This window comes from Anopheles aquasalis, chromosome 2 (assembly GCF_943734665.1).
Source record: "Anopheles aquasalis chromosome 2, idAnoAquaMG_Q_19, whole genome shotgun sequence".
NCBI lineage: Eukaryota > Metazoa > Arthropoda > Insecta > Diptera > Culicidae > Anopheles > Anopheles aquasalis.
Genome location: NC_064877.1, coordinates 42,765,001 through 42,782,500, shown reverse-complemented (window position 1 = coordinate 42,782,500; position 17,500 = coordinate 42,765,001). Strand labels below are relative to the sequence as shown.

Genomic DNA, 17,500 nt, shown 5'->3' with positions numbered 1-17,500 from the left:
TAAAAAGTATTATCGATTCGATGGTTGGATGAAAACGACTACCTCTGGTGCGGTGAGAATGAGAGATAGAAAAAGAAAGAGAGAGAGAGAGAGAGAGAGAGATAGAGAGAGAGATAGAGAGAGAGAGAGAGAGAGAAAGAGAGAGAGAGTCTTTTTTTATTCGCTCCATGGTGCATGATTGAGCGGCCAGTGCTAGACAGAGCTGGATGGCCTTTCCCGGTTCCAGTCGCTGTAACGCTGCGATGATGATGATGATGATGATGATAAAATGTGGCTTCTTTCTATCACATCGGATGAACCAGGCCATACATACACACTGCCCACACTCACACAATCTGTGGCAGAGGGTTGAGCAATGGTTGGTGCCGTTCCCGTATTAACGATATTTCTGTAACATCGCTACGCGCCCTGGAGTGTATCCGATTCAAGAGGGGATTGCAACAAAAACAAAGAGAAAGAGAGAGAGAGAGAGAGAGAGAGAGAGAGAGACAAGAGTGAAATTCTATTTGAGAAGATTATGGGAAATGCGGTACGGCAAAACGGTTTAGCCTAGTTCTCTTTCTGTTGTTGCCTTCTGTCTGAGCCTGCACTGAAGCCCACTCTGCTCTCCATCAGCATCCAACCGACGCATTACCGTCCGACGCATCCGTTTTGTCGATGCGAACGGCCATCGGTACCGCTTCCGCGGAACGGTTCGGTTCTCCATTCGGTGAACCTGTCATGCGGTAAAGCTTTGAATGCACTTTTGGATTTGGTGCCATTGTTTCCAACCAGCCCATCATCAGCCGGTGCGCCTCCCTTTTTGTTACCATGCAATCCCTCTCCATTCCACCATTTGGTAGCCCTTTCTGCGGTGCATCCTGTGCGCCCGGGTGCGCTTATCTGTCCGCGGTCTTTGCTCCGCTTCGCTTAAAAGCGACGCGACGCGACGTGCCGAGCTTTCGGCTTATGCTGCCGCTCACTTCTTTATTCAAAGACTCTCCTATCTCTCTATCTTTTCATCTTCTCCCTCTCGTCACTATCGACATTTTGCTCAACTTGGAGCGGGTACAGGGTACGCGCCCTTCCCATCGTGGCCATCGTGGGCATTAATTTCATGCTTCCCGGAGCGACGGGGTGGGGCGGTGGTAGGAAAGCAAAGAGAATGGACGCAAAGTGCGCATCTTCGTCGAAAGTTCTTCAAGAAATTGAAAGACCGAAGCCGACAGGCACCGTGGTTCGAGATAGCGTCGTAGCGGAACTGTTGTGCAGCTGCACTGCGCCGGCCTCCCCTCCCACCGCCCGTTTCCGGCGTCCAACGGCGTCTTATTGAGTTGTGTGCGGGCTGTTGTGTTGTGGTTGATGTAGCGCTTCCGCTCGACTCGCTCGCTCGCTCGCTTGCCCGGTGGTGGTGTAATCGAGGAGAATGGCACAACCATCAGGATGCTGTCCTTGCGTGCAGTGCGCAAGATTGAACACTCTTTGCGCCAGTGTGCATGTTGGGTGCTGGGTGCTGGGGAGCATATTGTGGCGTGTCTTCTGGCTTGGCTCGCTAGCAAACGGCTTACCAACCCGGGCCTGGGGTGTACCTGGGGTGCATCTTTTGTTAGAACCTCTTCAACTGTCAAACGATTGGAGAGAAATGTGCTTCCAGCGAATGCCACAGAGCATGTTCTGACGGATGGTACGCCCAGTACCGTGGTAAGGGAGCAAAAGTACGATGGTCCCATATCAATGGTCGGTTTCGTTCAAGGTTATGAGCGTCTGTCAGGCTTGTCAGGTCAGGCGAGCACGTTGGAGGCATTGGCATGACAGGAAACACACTTAAACACTTGCACACAGACAAAGGAAAGCTGCCAACGGTGTGGACGCAACCTACACAAGCGCACATACACAGACTCACATTATTAGCACGCCCTTGCAGTTGGTGTGCATCGTTTCGGAAGCGTTTCACGTGTTTCCATCGCTGTTGTTGTTCCAGCAGCAGCACCACCACCACCAACAGTAGCAGCAGCAAGAGCAGAACTGTGAGGAAGCGAACTCCGCTGAAAATGGCCATGGTCACATGGCAATTGCATGGCACGCCACTTTACCCCACCGGTGCAGTTGCATTCCGTTTGCCGCCTGGAACGTGATTTCTGGTACAAAAGATGTATGCGCATCTCGCATGCGTTTGAAAATAATGAGAAGCGAAGCGAAGCGAAGCGAAGCGAAGCGACTGTGACGACTGTGACGCTTCGCGGTTCTCCATGGAACTGAAAGAGGGCACTTTGCACTTACTTATCTACTTTTTAATTATGTGCCGGAGCTGGTCCCCGGAGTGGGGATGTCTTCTTCTTCTTGGGAAAGTGTTACGAATTGCCATTAAGATGGCACCATTTTGATCTGCTTGGTTTGGCTAATTATACAACTAACGAGCGAGGGTTTCGAGAGCTTTCGTTCTTGCAAATGAATTATTGGCTGCATTTCGTCCATGCTACTGTTGGGTAAAATTAGACTTACATTATGTGCTTGGTGAGTTGACTTCATCACGAAATAAGTGTCCATGTTTAATTGATGAATGATGCCAGATGTTGTGGGAAAATAGGTGATCACGGAAGCAGCAGCAAGCCGTTGTAGAGCTTGCAAAGCTAGCAATGCGAACTGATCATCTAATGCGTGTAAAGGGTTTTGAATAGTCGCACATGCAATTCAGAGGACACCGCTGCTTGCACTGCTGCCAGCACTGTATCAGGGATAAAAATTGAAGGTGATCAATTTGGTAGAAGATCGAGAGAGAGAGAGAGAGAGAGAGAGAGAGAGAGCTCACGCCACGCTGTACGAGAAGGTTCGAAAGTTCGATGCGTTCCGTTTGGTACAAAATACAAAGAAAAAAAAGAATAATATTATTACTAATGATAATGACTAACAAATAAATGAAAGTTAAACAGTAATCGTTAAATCATGGTCGTTTTATGATGTTGAACGGAAGTAGTGCAGAGTAGTGCAGAGTGATAGTTGTTGAGCTTTTCTCCCCCCAAAATGTTCTCCCCACCCAAAAACTATACCCCCAAAAACCACCTTCGCTGTACCTCCAGTTGCTGTGCTGGCTGGACTGGGCAGTGCAGGGATACGTATTAGGAAGATGAGAGGAAGGTTGGCAGACGCGAATGCGACAGCGGCACAGCAAAACACGTTTGTACATATCGTTGTAATGTCACATGTAGACGAGGGCTGATGCTTCGGGCTGTGTTGCGCTGTTGTGCACCGCCGCGAGCCGGGCCGAGCCGGGCCGAGCCGGGCGAACAGGAAGCCGGGAAAGGGCGTGAAAAAGCTTGAAGGATTGAAGGCAACATAACCCATTAATCAATCGAAGAGGCTGTGGCTCGTGTGTGCTGTGTGTTGGTGCGCAGGCCGGGAAACGCAGACTGTGTGGAGATCGGTGAACAGAGAAATGAAGAGAAATAAAAGATCCTACTGACTCGTGCTCGTGTCCGTTCATAAACGTGTGTTCCGTAACTCGGTGTGTTGTTTGCTGTTTGTTTGGCGTTTGGTTCCGAAATGGTGAGCGTGAGACCGGTGAAGACCGGTGGTCAGCGTCATCGAGGTCAACATCGTGGATCGCGCCGTGACATTTCTGTCACTTTGGAATGAATGTAAATGTAACGCCCGGGCCATCCCCGGAATCGCCAAAAACCACCGAATCGCTTGTCGTCTCGTAGTCTGTCCACCAAATGTAACCAAGGAAATGTGCACGTCATCGTGGTTCGGGCGGCCTTTTTTTGAAACAATGACAACCAACTCCGCCGATGACTTGACTCGATTTGTACCCGAGTCGCCGCAACCGAGACTACCGTAGGGTCTACCGGGAAACTAATTCGAATCTATTGGTTGTGTGAACACAAAGGTTTTCTATTTATAATGCCCTTCCATCATCTTTGGCCTGTTTGTCGCGCCTTTTACACAGCATTGTGCCATTGCTAGTGGTGCCGATTTGGTGTTATGCTTGACACTGTGTCAGTTGATTCGCACATTACTGAGCAAATGGTGATTGATTATGGAGCTCAATCATCGTCCGCATCGCTCTGCCGTTGCAGAGTGGGTTGGAGGGATTATTTTCAGATGTTATCGAGGCATGATGTTAACGATTAGCGATTAGATTATTAACAGTAGGGAGGAGAGTGCAAATAGATGTGTCTTTTATCTATCTCTGTATCGTGTTTATTCATTTTCAAACTTTTTAATGGTCTATTTAGTTTTGTTTTTTTTTGGCATGATTTGAACTTATGTTATAGCGGGAATTTGCAATTCGATAACGATTGCATCCTTGGGGTGAAATTCAGTTGTTAAACAGAAAATACGCAATTGTTCAGTTTTGCATAACAAAGCATTTTAGAAGAGCATTTTACGTAAATCATTCGCATTAGAATCAAACTTGGAAACACCCAAATTTGGAAGGATCAACTGCAGGCGTTGGAGAAATAATTCGGCCAACCATAATGTGTCTTTGCTGCGAATCAAATGCAGCATCGTCGGAAAATTGTATCCACTCCCTTTCTAGGATGTCGTACTGCTCTCCATCGCAATCACTTGCCGTTTCGCTTCGCATGGATGGCAATGAAAAGTCGAAGGATGAATAGGGCGTTCGGTAAATAAGCACAGCACACCGTGAGAAGATCCATGCGCCATCACCTACCGGAATGTACGGCGAAACAAATAAGCGGGAAATTATTTATTTGCCGAAGCAGATGAGACATAAATGCTTTCAGAGAGCGAAGCAGCCAAAAGCCGTACCACTACCACGTTCGTGTGAGCGTGTGTATGGGTATTTGAGTGTTTTTGAGTGTAGCCCGAGGAGGATTTGAGCGAAATTCGTTGGTGGAGACGGTCTTGGAATGAGGGCTAATACCGGAAGACAGAGCAGCTAATGCTTTCGTCAAATAGCAGTGACTCCCTGTTCCAGCTATTTAAAACCCGAAACCAGTGGGCCCCGGCCGCAGTTCACAGTCACAGGTTTTTGTCATATCGTGCGGATTTAACGGTGCTTAGTATCCCGCTCAGAGGGGTGTGGTGGTTGGGCGATAATCGTTCTGACGATGGCGTAGAGTGAATGAAAATGGACACAAATAAAGGCATGGCACGGTAGCATGGTCGCACGGTGTTGGGTTTGCTCCATTATGCCCGCTAGCCAAATGCTTGGCCAGTGGTCGATGGGTTGATTCGAGCGTAGCGCTCTGTCGAGTAGATGTGCTCGGAGCTCAGCAAGGATAAGATTACACTTGTTTGACGTTAATCGCAACGGGCCAGAGCGAGCGAGCCCAGGTCTAAATGACTCCGTTTATCTGATGTAAAGCACAGGATTAGTGGATGTTTACGAAAGGCCAGTTCCATTCGCGTCCGTTCAACGCGCTGTCAGCAGCAGCAGCAGCAGCAGCAGCAGCAGAAGTGACCAGTTTTTCTGATATTAAAACCAGAGCGTGTCGTTAAATGATGTGTGTTGATGGGGTATTTACATGTAAAAGCTCTAAATGTCAAATGAAATTAGCAAATGATGAAATAAATCGTTGCAATCCACCAGCATCCATCCAGCTTTAGCATAATAAACATTTCTGATTTATCATTATTATGTAGAAAGTTTACTAACATAAACTTCGTGTGTGAAAGTAGCGTAAATGAGGACAACATTCGCCTGCATGGAGGCGCATGGTATAAGCGATGGAGGCCCATGGTAGCTTGTGATTTGAAAAGTACTTTTTTCGAGAATTTGAACAATTCTACGCCCGATGCACGAGTGAATTACGATCAAATTGTGCACTTCCGTCTATTCAGTCGAAACCACCGACCGCTGTCGGTGAATGACGAGATGGTTATACCAGAACAGTCCGCCCGAACATAACCAAGCTGTCACTGGCAGTTTCGGTTGGCCAATATTTATCGGAAAATTATTCATAAATTATTCCGCTAGCGAATCACCAAGCATAACATGGTGAGTTTTGTACAGTTGACCTGGCATTTAGCTATCGCGTGTTTCCACAAACTCAGCGCTTTAAGAAACAAACGTTCCTCAACTCATGATAACCCGTGTAAGCGGCATGCATAAGTAATGTCGAAATTTGTTTTTCCACGGGGCCACTGTTGCCGTACCGTACCGCAGCATCGCTGGCGTTGAGAGGGGAATCCTGATGGTCTTTTTTCCATCCCCCGGGGGAGGGCAGCAGATTGGCAGCAATTACATGATGAAATGGTACACGGACTGTTTTCGCAACATTTCCCTCCCCCCAGGTTATGGCAAACAGGGCCCGCTGGATAGCTCGCTGGTGTACAGATGAGTTACGATTGGTAGACGAATGGACGGATGGATGGATGGATGGATGGATGGATGGGATGCTTCATTAGCGTTAGCGGACCAAGTGCATAGCCCAGCGGTTGATTTCTCAGGGGCTGGGGCATTCATTTTTAATAGATGTGATGACTTTTGGCGAGCGGCTACGAGGGAGGATGAGAGTGCTCATCGTGCTCATCACCGCCCGGGGGGCTTGTATTGTTGGGCTTCTGAGTGATGGTTTAATTTCCGCCGGTGCAATGGTGCTACTGGCTCGGTTGAGAATGTATTTACCAGAACCGGACCGTCGGACCGGGAGCCATTTTAGGTCCAAGTGCCTAAGGTTACATGGGGAAAATGTTGGACCGTTGGATCCGCCCAGCAGACATGTTTGTTTTTTTTGTTATTTCCTGTAAAATTCTCCCCCAATCGTTTGACATACGGTTGTGCATTTGTCGTTTTCGGAGACGAGGGATAAGCTTTTATTTTGAAAATCATCAACAGAATGATACGAGAGTTTGGAATTGTCTGTGAACTTCACTGAAATCCCGCTGGCCGTTTGTTTTGGTCGATCGAAAGCATTAACGATGTGCAGTCCATTCAGCAATCCCTACATTCAATCAGTTTCATTCATCAGGTTGGATACATCGAGTTTGAGCATTTTTTTTCTTCTCTCTCGTCTGTTTCTCTGCATGGGGAACGTATTGCGTGATAAAATGGCGAATGGCCATCGGCATCCGCCGCTTCCCTCCCCCCGTCAACGGCTTATCTGATGTGTACACAGTGTTAAGGCGATTTTGTGGCGATTTTTTCCCCCTCGATTCGTGTGAGTACCGATGCTGCTGCTCCTGATGCTCATCAGCATCGGCAGGGGCTTCGGTAACGATGTGTACCGCACGCCAATCTGCCCGACAGCATCGTGGGATCATTAGAAAATGGACGCAAGCGTACCCATGCCTTGCGCTGTGCGATGTCCTCGGCTGCTAGTTGGCTCGGTTGGTTGAATGGTGGTCCCTTGGTTTGGTGATTGAAGTGCTCGCTGCTCGAACACTGCCCGCCCGCCAACCACTTGATTGCCATCGGTCCAAGCCAAGGATGTGCACATGAGACGGCGCTAGAGAAATCGATACAGTGTGCGTGCTGCTTGGTGCCAGCAGTGCAGTGTCGTTGCCGATTCCAGACGGGCGGATGCACAGCACCCAAAACCCAGCGGTGCAGCTGTCAGGGCGTGTAAATCGATCGAGAACAGCGAGGGAGGACGAGAGATAAGTGAGTTGCTCCATCCGAGCAGACTGCTTGATGCTCTCTCTCTCTCTCTCTCTCTCTCTCTCTCTCTCTCTTTCTGGCTGGTGTAGACAGTAGTTGGCCATCGAGTGCAGGCCAACAGAGCACCCGTTCTCGTTCATGGAATCTTGTTTTCACATTTTCAAATTTACATCATGAGCGAGTACGTCAGTGAAAGCTGATGGTTGGCTTAGCTGGGCTTTTGGGCGCTCTCTATCGCACACGAGGAGAGAAGTGGAAGGGATACCCGATCACCCCACCATAACTCACCCCGCCCCCGGGGGCACAGACAGGTCCGGTCAGAACGGTCCGGGGGCAGCATCTCACGTAACCCACGTCAACGCTTCTAATCACAATCAATTCCATTTCCATCGTTCTGGGCCAGGGGTTCGGTTCCAGAGTCCGGGACGTATTCATTTTTTGTTCTCTCTTCACTCTCCCTCTTTCTTTTTTCTCGATCAACTTCATCCCATCCCGGCGGTCCCTCCCGGTTTCAGCTTTCACCGTTCTTTGTAGCCGAAACCGTTCGTTGGGTCCACTCGTCCCTCCGTTTTAGGGTAATATGGTTTTCGTCCGTCCAAAGATCCGTCCTGACCCTCCGATCCGGTTCTGTGCCTTCCTCAGGGTCGGGTTTTGGGGAATGTTGTTGTGTGGGATAAGAAAATGAAATCGGTTCCAGCAAACTGATTTCCTCGCCCAGAATTCCTCACCGAGGTGTTCGGTGGGTTGCTTTGCTGCTTTGCTTAATCATTCTTCTTCGGTTCCCATTCTGTGTGTTATGTGCCGTCGACGTCGTCATTGTGGTGGGCGGAAAGGTAGCCCAGTAGTAGAATATCAGTGGAAAGGTGGAGTGGAAAATTTTAATCGAATCTAGATTAACTTTCTGCCGAACATAACAATCAAACCTCCGGTGCTCTCCGGGCTACCGCCGTTGTCCCATATTAAGTGTGTAATTTGAAACAGCTAGACAGCCTTCCAGTGGGGCAGGGAGGGATAAAAAGGGCAAAACGAAAGGCCAGGTATGAAACAGCAATTTATTACATTTCATTGGGAACTTGGGAACGGAAGATGAAAGCCGAGAAAATCCTCCGAATAAAACCGCCGCCAGTCTCCAATGTGACCGCCGGTCATATTGTGACAAAGCCAGTAATTTTACTAATGCTCCGTCGTTTCGCTTTCCTTTCTTTTTTTACTCTTCTCCCACAGGTAAGTGTTTTCGGGAATCCTCGCGCCATCGCCCCCGGGGGCCGTTCGTCGTTAGCTGTGGACTGTAGAGTGGACGTGGCCACTGAACACGACAGCAGCCTGTAGCCTGCGAGTCATTTCATTAAGTACCAACACGCGCACACATACACATTCACACAGAGACACGCGTAAGCACGCGCGAATTTCGAGTTAAATGCCAGAGTTTTAATCCCTTGCTAGCGAGAGTCGCGTCGAGTGGAGTTTGAGAAACATCGGATGAAAGAAAACATCGGCTCCGTCACGGACGCAGCAACTCGTCTTTTGTTCTCGCTCAATCATACTTTTGTTGATGTATCTTTACGCCCTCCCGCTGCCACATTATCCACCCATCCGAAGCTGGAAACATGCGCAGCTACAAGCCAACGTGAGGGCGCTGCATGCGGATCTCCTGTGTAAATGCTCCGAGGTTAACCCACGAAAAAGTCAAACCAAAGCGTGGGGGGGGGGGGAGGGTGTGATGCCTTATGCATGCCAGGCAGGTTTTAGGCCCGCAATTCCAAGCCAAGCCAAGCCAAGCGGGAGGTGGGTGGCAAGAAATTTGCTTATTGAAATATTTTATTACCTCAACACAGGGAGGGTAAAGTCAGTATGTTATTTGTTTTACGGTTGTGGTTCCCGCGCGCTACACACGTGCGTCATGTCAATCTGTGCAGCACTCATTGTGTGAAGGAGGGATGAAGGGGGCGGGGGGGGGGGGGGGTGTTTGTGTGTTACTGGGTGCAACATGTAAATATGAGCGCCAGGCGGGCGGACACAGCGAAGGGCGGGCTTTGATGTTAGCGCGGTGAAGCGGTTACCCTTTTCTGGAGCTAGCAGCTAGCTACCTCACCGAGGAATTGCGGTGGCAGTAAGTTCGGCCATCCAACCAACCGGTAGCAGTGGCAGTGGGCAGTATACATACATATATATTCATCAGTGCCACCACGGCCCGAGAAGGGAATTATGGAGTGAGCGCGTTCGTTCGTACTGCGTGCCGTGTTTTGAACACGATGCTGCACGGGGTTCTGGGCATGTTGTAACCGCACAAAAGCACACCCCCCCCCCCCCCCCCGGTTGTTGTAACCGGCAGGAACAGGAACCTTGGAATGTTGTGGGAAATGGACCCCGAGGTCGCATTGTTTTATTTTCGGGAAAAACGAAACAATTTGGCAAAGCAACAAACGAACGAACGAACGAACGAACGAACGAACTCAACCGAGGCAAAGCTTTCAACCCTGAAAGCACCCCTCGAAACAAACAACCTTCACGATGCTGCTGCTGGGGGTGCCTTTTACCACACCCGCCGATGTTCCGATGATGCAGGAAATGATTGGCATTGTTGCATAATCAGCGTTACGGTAACGTTTTTCAACATCATTCCGGCCCCGTTCCCGTCCGCTCCAGGGTTTCCTGGATGCGTCAATCAAATAGCTCGACATTAATATTAATCAAGGTAGCGTTTGCCAGCATCACAACCATCATGCAACCAGGGGAGTGTAGGATGCATGCATGAGGGTAACAGAAGGGGGAGGGTAAGGTTTTTGGGTAGCCGTGTATTCATCGCCGTGTGCTTCACCGCGTGAATCGCGCGTTTTCCACGTGACAGGAATTAATAATATTTATGTGCAATTTTCGGAGCAAATCTCGGAAATGGATGTTGTTTACGCATCGATACACGTGTCGCAAAACGATGAAGCTTGGGCCTCGGTAATGGGGATTGAGATTAACTCTTGCTTGCGACTGTCAACCGCTCGATTGATAAGACATTCATTATGCACATCGAGCACATGTATCAGCTCGAGGTTTTGGCCCTGAGGAATAGCTAAGAAGGTCCAGCGCAATGCGAGTAGCTTTCAAAGCACAAAACTCTGTGTGTGCGATGTACTGTTTTCAAATATTCATTATCTTCGTACACTTCACTGTTTATTGGGTGGATCTCCAGAGTATGCACGCTTCTAATTTGATTTCGATTAGCGTACTTACGGATGAGGCTGCCAAGTGACACTAATTCTGACTCACTGACAACGAACGCGACAAGTATCACGCAGATAATCGAGATTTAGCTACAAGAAACACTGATAAGCTAAGCGAATCCTAAGAAATCATGATAAAAAACGATTAGGATTTGGAGCACTGGTGGTGTTTGCGTGGTGAGCCTGGACCTTTTGACCAGCGCATCAATGAACTGCCGGTTGAACCCCTGTCGAGCATCTGGATTTTATAACGACTGCCGGTAATTACCTCGAAAGTGAGACCGCACACTAATGCCAGACATACCAACGTTTCCAAACGTTCTGGTCCGTTCAACGGCCATTGCTATCGAATGCCTCTTGAGAAATGGTCATTGAAATTGGTGTGTATTGGTGGATTGTGCCAGGTTGGGGCCAGGTCAACTTTGCCCTACGATCGGCGAGTCGTTCAGCGAGTCAAGAGTCGTCGAAAGTCGCTTGAACTCCGGACGAGGAGAGCAGATGCTAGTAATTAAAATAGTTTCGATGCAATGTTTATAGCCCTTAGGCTGTGGCTATTACACGAGCGATTGCGTTGTTTCTAACCAAGCAAAACGAACACTTACGCTTGACTGCAAACCATGAGGCGAACTGTCTTTTCACTCCGTTAGGATCTTTTTTTCACAACACAGCGCGTGTTTTACAGAAAATTGTAGGAATTACAATTGATTTCAGCGAAAGTGTGGAACGGTACAACGAAAAGAAGTTTGTCTTCGCTTCCGCAACAGTCAACGAGACGAGGCGCAAAAACCATTTCGTTCCGTTTCCCTCTTTACAAAACATTCAAATATTGCTTTCGTCGACATATCACGAGTACGCCGCGGTGGAGGAGAGATAGGACAGGGCGTCAAACAGACATCCAACACCACTCCACCGTCATCTTCCGCTCTCCACTTTTGTGATGGCTGGCTAGTAATGTATGCCTTGCCATACCCGGATCGGTAGCACGTGAGTGAGTGTTACCTAATTTGAATATAAATAACATTCGATTTCGAGTCTCGGCTGTGAGGCTGTGGTAGGATGAAATATGGCCACCGGATGTGGAAGGTGCGAGTGGCCATGTGTGGTGAGCTTCGTGCTGCAGCTTGCGAACAAGCTGTAAGGCAGAAAGGCAATTGAAGTTCCATCATAAATCCAGGGTTTGCGAGCGAGCGTGCACTGCGAACCAACGGAACGGTTAGCGGAAGTGGATGGTGAACCCTCCTAGAGACGGACATTGACTTTTGCTTACACGGTACAACCGTTGGTTCGATTTTAAATATGAATATGAGCGTGCTACGAAAGACATTTAATTTATTCCGTCAGCTCAGCATCCACGAAACCGTTCCGTAATCTCCACCCGAGTGTCACCTGGCAACCGAAGACAGGCGCTCTCTCATTGAAACTGGTTTGTGCCGTGGCTTTCACTAATTCCGTGGTGAAAAGGACGACGATAAGGGATGCGCCCCCCGTTATCTGGCTTAAGCGGAATTTACGGGATGAGCCTCGACCGCACAGGCAACCAGTCTCGACTCTGGACCGTTGCTCAGCTTCTTCCTGATTTACGTATCCAGTTCGTTTGTATGTATGTGTGTTCATGAGTGTATGTGTGAGAGAGAATCAAGAGCAAAAGCCTCAGTGTCAGCCCTTTCACGCTGGACTGGCTTAAATGATTAACAGGAACAGCCTGACAACCTGGCCGAATGTCGAGCCTTTGAAGGCTCTTTCCGCTCGTTTTTTTCCGTTCCGTTCCGTTTCGTTTCGTTTTGTTGTCCCGTTCGCGTTCTGACACTTTTTGAATTATGGATTTCCAATTAGAAGTTTATTACCGATGCCTTCACCACACCGTGACACCCTGTGCCACACTTTAATGGAACAGGATTTGGAGAAGAGAGAGAGAGGGGAGAAGGAAAGGCCAGAGATGCTCGAACTGCAGCTGGTAACAGTGTGGAGGCGTGGGCGCATTTCGGTGAAAAACTGTTTTGGGCTCGTTCGCGTAATTATGGAAATGGAATGGACCGCTGTTCCGATGAGGTAGGCCGGGGGTCAGGTGTCCTGCGACGGTGGAATGGCAATATCGCGCGAAAGGTTAATTCAATTTCGCAGCAGACAAAAAAAAACGGCAGCAGATGGCCACGATGAAGTTCGATGAAATGATGGCTATGGCAGCCAATGGGCGTCTCTCCGTCCCATTCGATGTCACCCTGGGCCATCGTTTACCGGGTAAAAGTTGAGCCATTTTATGCTCCGCTGAACGCCGGCCTTTGGACTGGACTGAACTGGCCAGTACCTTCATCGTTCGCACCGAGCTTAAATTAGCTTTTATTTGTGGTACTTTTTGGGGTCGCAGAACTGACATTCGCAGCAAGCCACGCCACTCTCGCCCTAATGACGAGCACGAGCTACTTTCGAGTAGGAGGCTGTGGGATGCTTTTGAGATCTGAGCAACTACGAGTGAAGGCAGCGAGGCAGTGAGCATGAATCTGGACGCGACGCTTGATACGGCCGAAGAGATACGGTTCCTGAGCCGCGTCGGTGGCCTGGTGAAGCGACTCTCGAGGATGACACACTTCAACCAACAGGAGCTGGAACTGGTGCTGCTGATCTACTACAAAATGTTGAAGCGTGATCCGGATGGTGGTGGTGGTGGTGGCCAGCTTTCCCGGCAACAGCTCACGACGGTGTTCGACACCGCCTTCGGTATTACCGAGCCGGCCGTACTGAGGCGCATCTACGCGGCCCTCGCCGATGGTGGTACCGGTGCGCACGTCTCGATGGAAACCTGGGCCCAGCTGGTGTCGCTGTATCTGCGCGGGACGCTCGAGGAGCGGATCCGGTACTGTTACCGCGTTTACGACACCCAGCGGGAGGGCATGATCCGCCGGGACCACCTGATGCTGCTGTTGCGTGGTTGCGTCCGGCAGGAGGAGGGCGCCGAGGAAGCCGTAAAAGATCTGGTCGACATCATCATCACGCGGCTGGACGTGGACCGGGACGGGGCGGTCTCGTTCGAAGACTACCGCCAGAGCGTGCTCGGTACGCCGCTGCTACTCGAGTGCCTCGGGCAGGCCCTGCCGGACCGCGGCCATCTCGAAGCGTTCGCCATGACCTTCCTGAGCTGAGAAGGAGGAGGGTCCAGCGGTCGTCTTTGGCTGGCGGAATCCTGGCAACCATTGGAACAATGGCCGCCATCACGATGAATGTTTAATGTCGCGGCGGTGCGAGCATAAGTAGGCTTCGCTGTTAAGTCACTCGGCTAAATTGATGGCTTCTCCTGGTCTCGTCAACGCCATGTAATAGTAGGCTGATGGATTGTATTTGTGGTGGGGGGGGACAGACAGCCCACGGCGGGGTCAAATTGACAATACAAAACATGCCAGTTCTTTTCTTCTTCTTATTCCTTCCCTTCCGTTTTTTGGTGTCAATTTTTTTTTGCTCTTCTTACCTGCACATTCACGCATTCTTTCGATTCTCGTGTGAGCATCAGCAACATTAGCATTAACATCCGTGTTTAACGTCAACAAACGCTGTTGGCACGCAAATCCGATGTACTGTACAGTCGTTTTGAAGCAACTAACCTTCCATTAGCTAACACTAAGTCTTTGCATTACTCTACCACTTCCTTCATTCACATTAACCGCCCAAACACCCCACCACGCCCTCCGCCCTGTTTTGGGTTGAATGCTACCCGATTGCTCCGAACTCCGGAACTCCAGCAGTCGCGTCCGATGGGGATGTAACGCGACGGGTCGACGCTAGCGCGTACACAGCCGATGCCCGGTCCCGGTCGATCTCGATGGTGCAGTATCTGGAGCCACTGTCCCGGCCCACGAAGGCACCAAGTACGTGTGTTTCACTTCCTACTCGTTTACCTACCCGTGTTCTTTTGCTGCGTTTCGTTTCGTTTTCGTCGTTTCAGATCACCACCCACCTTCCATCACCCCCAATGCGGCACACATAGACTCACACACGAGCGCGCGCTGCCCGCTGCCTTCTCTCTCTATCTTTCCTTCATCTATTTGTTGTCCTTTTTGCGTTCTGTGTGGTGTTGGCGATCAATTCCCTGGCTCACTAGCTGGCTGGCTGGCTGGCTGGCTGGCTGGCTGCTCCTTAGTACACTGTTGTGTTTGCCTTTGTTGATGGTTGTTTGTTGTCGTTGGTGGGCGCTGAGGACGAGATGCTGAGAACAAAACAAAAAAAAACACTTCGGTAATGCTGCACAGAACCAGCAACTGGATGTGTCTGCGTGTTTGTCAGTGTGTGCAAATGTGTGTTTAAAGAAGGATCTAATTCTAATTCCCCGAGGTTTGAAGCACCGTACAGGAAGCAGTTTCGACCGCTTCACGCTTCACCAATCTACACTACGTGTCTGCTTGCTACTTCGTCGTTTAATGTAAACTCATAAATTTGTATGTAGCAAAGACCTCGTATACCGTGTTAAGTTCCGTTCGTTTGTGTCGAAAAGTAAAGAAGATGAAGAAAAACAAAAGCAAAGAAGGCCCGCCACACGAACGGACACACGCCTGTGGACGTTGCTTTCCAGTTTCCTAAACATTTGTATTTAGTATCTTGTAATCTGCTATGTATGTATATGTGCGTTTGCTTTTCAGTTTGCGTGTAGATGTACTGCTGATAACGAAAAATTAAACATCTCGTAAACCCAGTAGTTGCGTTGCTTTCCTTTCATCCTTAGTAGAACCACCCGGTTTGTGAGCCGCTGTTGTGTTGTTGCCTTCATGTTGTTAAGGGGATTCGTAGGGGTTCGCGAAGTGACGGCAGACGGCCAAAAAGGTGTTCCTTCCGTCTTCGCCTTGGTTGGGGTGTGGCCATATCGTACGGAAACAATAATGTTTCCGAAGCGCATGCAGTCACAGGATGGCATACTGCATTTCACTCATCCTTCATCGAACCGTAACTCGCTCGCGCTGGCTCGACCTGACACAAACATTCACACAAACACACACATACAAATACATATATGCAGCACCGCAAGCACTACGTAGGTGACGTTGCTAGGCGACGGTTTCCTTCTGTTTCCTTTCACGAGTAGTCGATGTTACCGCTTCTTCTCTCCCCGTTCCTTGAGTGCATTATTAGATCGTAGATTGAGCCCAAACCAAAGCCCCCAAAAAAACAAAACCAAATGCCCAGAGCCATAGTTGGTGGCTTTTATGGAAAGTAAAAGCATTTCCCGCTAATCAACTTACCTGTAATCGATGGGTGTGATGGCTTACACGAGGGATTCTGGCGGTGGGTGGCAATGGGGGGTGGCATGTTATGCAACCCCGTTATGGAATCTAATTACTCTACGCTACCTCTGTGTCGGAGAAGAAGTGGGCTAACCGAATATACGCATCTCTCTCTCTCTTTCTCTCTTTTTCTTTCTCTTTTTCTTTCTGTTTCCATCCCAGAATGTGACCAGACGTTCGTGTCTCGGGCCGGCGGACCATCGAATGGAACGTTCAGCGCACCGATGCTCTCCAACCCGAGCAATCACTCGCGACAGTGTCTCTACATCTTCCTAGCAGGTCCGGGGCAGCGCGTCGATGTGACATTTACGTCGTTCAATTTGCGTGGATCGCCACCTGAGTGAGTAACAAAATGTTCGATTGACTTTGCGGAACAATGCATGACGATCCAAAGGACATCCTTTACAACTACCCTGTACACACCAATACACGTAAACACACACTAAGGACGACGATTCTAGATAATAGGTTACTGTGTCCCTCTGTAGGCCAACGGCGATAATGCTAATCAATTAGTTACGCCGATCGACGATACGATTGCCAAAACAATCAACACAAAAGCCATTGCACGTATTGGTTCTTAAATTTGAAAGGCGCTCCACTGGCACTGATTCCCAAATCCGGGGCACAGGAGCACGTTCTCGGAGCTTAACTTAATTTGGCGCACGTGAAACTGCAGCAGTTCATTAAACATTAGACTTGACAGGGGCCGTTTGGCTAGGAAGTAGTGTGCACCGTAGATGAGAAATCCTGATCGATCGAAAAACACACAAAAGTACCATTTCTCGGCGCTGTTTGCTGTCGGGGACGCAAACAAATCAAACAAAACACACCTTTGAACACACATATAAACAGCTAATCGATGACAATCATATCATCTCGACCTTTTCTCTCCGGCTCTCATGCTTCTCCTCTTTCAATCTTTCTTCTGTATTTAATGTTCCGGCTCGGCCCCACCGGCGGAAAACTGGAAACCAACGTAACGTGAAAACACCCTTGCGGCAATCGTGGCATCATCCAAACCAAAACCTGAACCAACAGCGGAGCGGCGGTTGGGGAACTTCCAGCGTAAGTTTGAATGTCATTTCGGAATTCATTTTCATTCCATTACTTTCGTTTTTCTGGCTCCGCCTCATCCACCCGTTTGTCCCATTTTCCCCAGTAAGCACCATGAAGGACACTGTTACGCGTTCGCATTCTATTCTCACGCCAAGTGGCTGGCTGTGGGTAAAGGGCTGCTCAGCTACCCCTTTGTGTCCCCATTCCCAAACCCCAAAACCATATCCAGACGACCATCTATCGCAGCATCATCGCTGCAAAAAACTCGATGGCGATGCTCACCCCAAAGGAACAGTGGGAGAGAGAGTACCGTCACGTACCATCGGGGATGCCGGGGGCCATTATTTTTAGTGATGCATAAATTAAATTGTGTTTCGTGTTTTTTATTTATTTTTGGTTTCGTTTGTTCCACCTCT

General features: G+C 49.2%; 2 protein-coding genes across 8 annotated transcripts in view; both read left to right on the top strand.

Moving 5' to 3' along the window:
• Nucleotides 1-17,500, top strand: part of LOC126569797 (uncharacterized) — an 80,811-nt gene that overhangs the window by 46,442 nt on the left and 16,869 nt on the right. For 6 of the 7 annotated variants that reach the window (XR_007607817.1, XM_050227151.1, XM_050227150.1 and 3 more), the window contains exons 5-7: nt 14,493-14,618; nt 16,188-16,365; nt 17,067-17,093. Coding sequence is in view for 6 of the 7 variants with exons in the window: in XM_050227151.1 (XP_050083108.1) it covers nt 14,493-14,618; nt 16,188-16,365; nt 17,067-17,093 (331 nt within the window). In the remaining variant the exon portion in view is untranslated. The remainder of the gene's footprint in view (nt 1-14,492; nt 14,619-16,187; nt 16,366-17,066; nt 17,094-17,500) is intronic. The other variant, XM_050227153.1, reaches the window with a different exon arrangement.
• On the top strand, nt 13,254-14,025 carry LOC126569825 (calaxin-like). The gene has a single exon (XM_050227206.1). It carries the CDS (start codon nt 13,254-13,256, stop codon nt 13,896-13,898), a length of 645 nt encoding a protein of 214 aa, XP_050083163.1. The 3' UTR covers nt 13,899-14,025.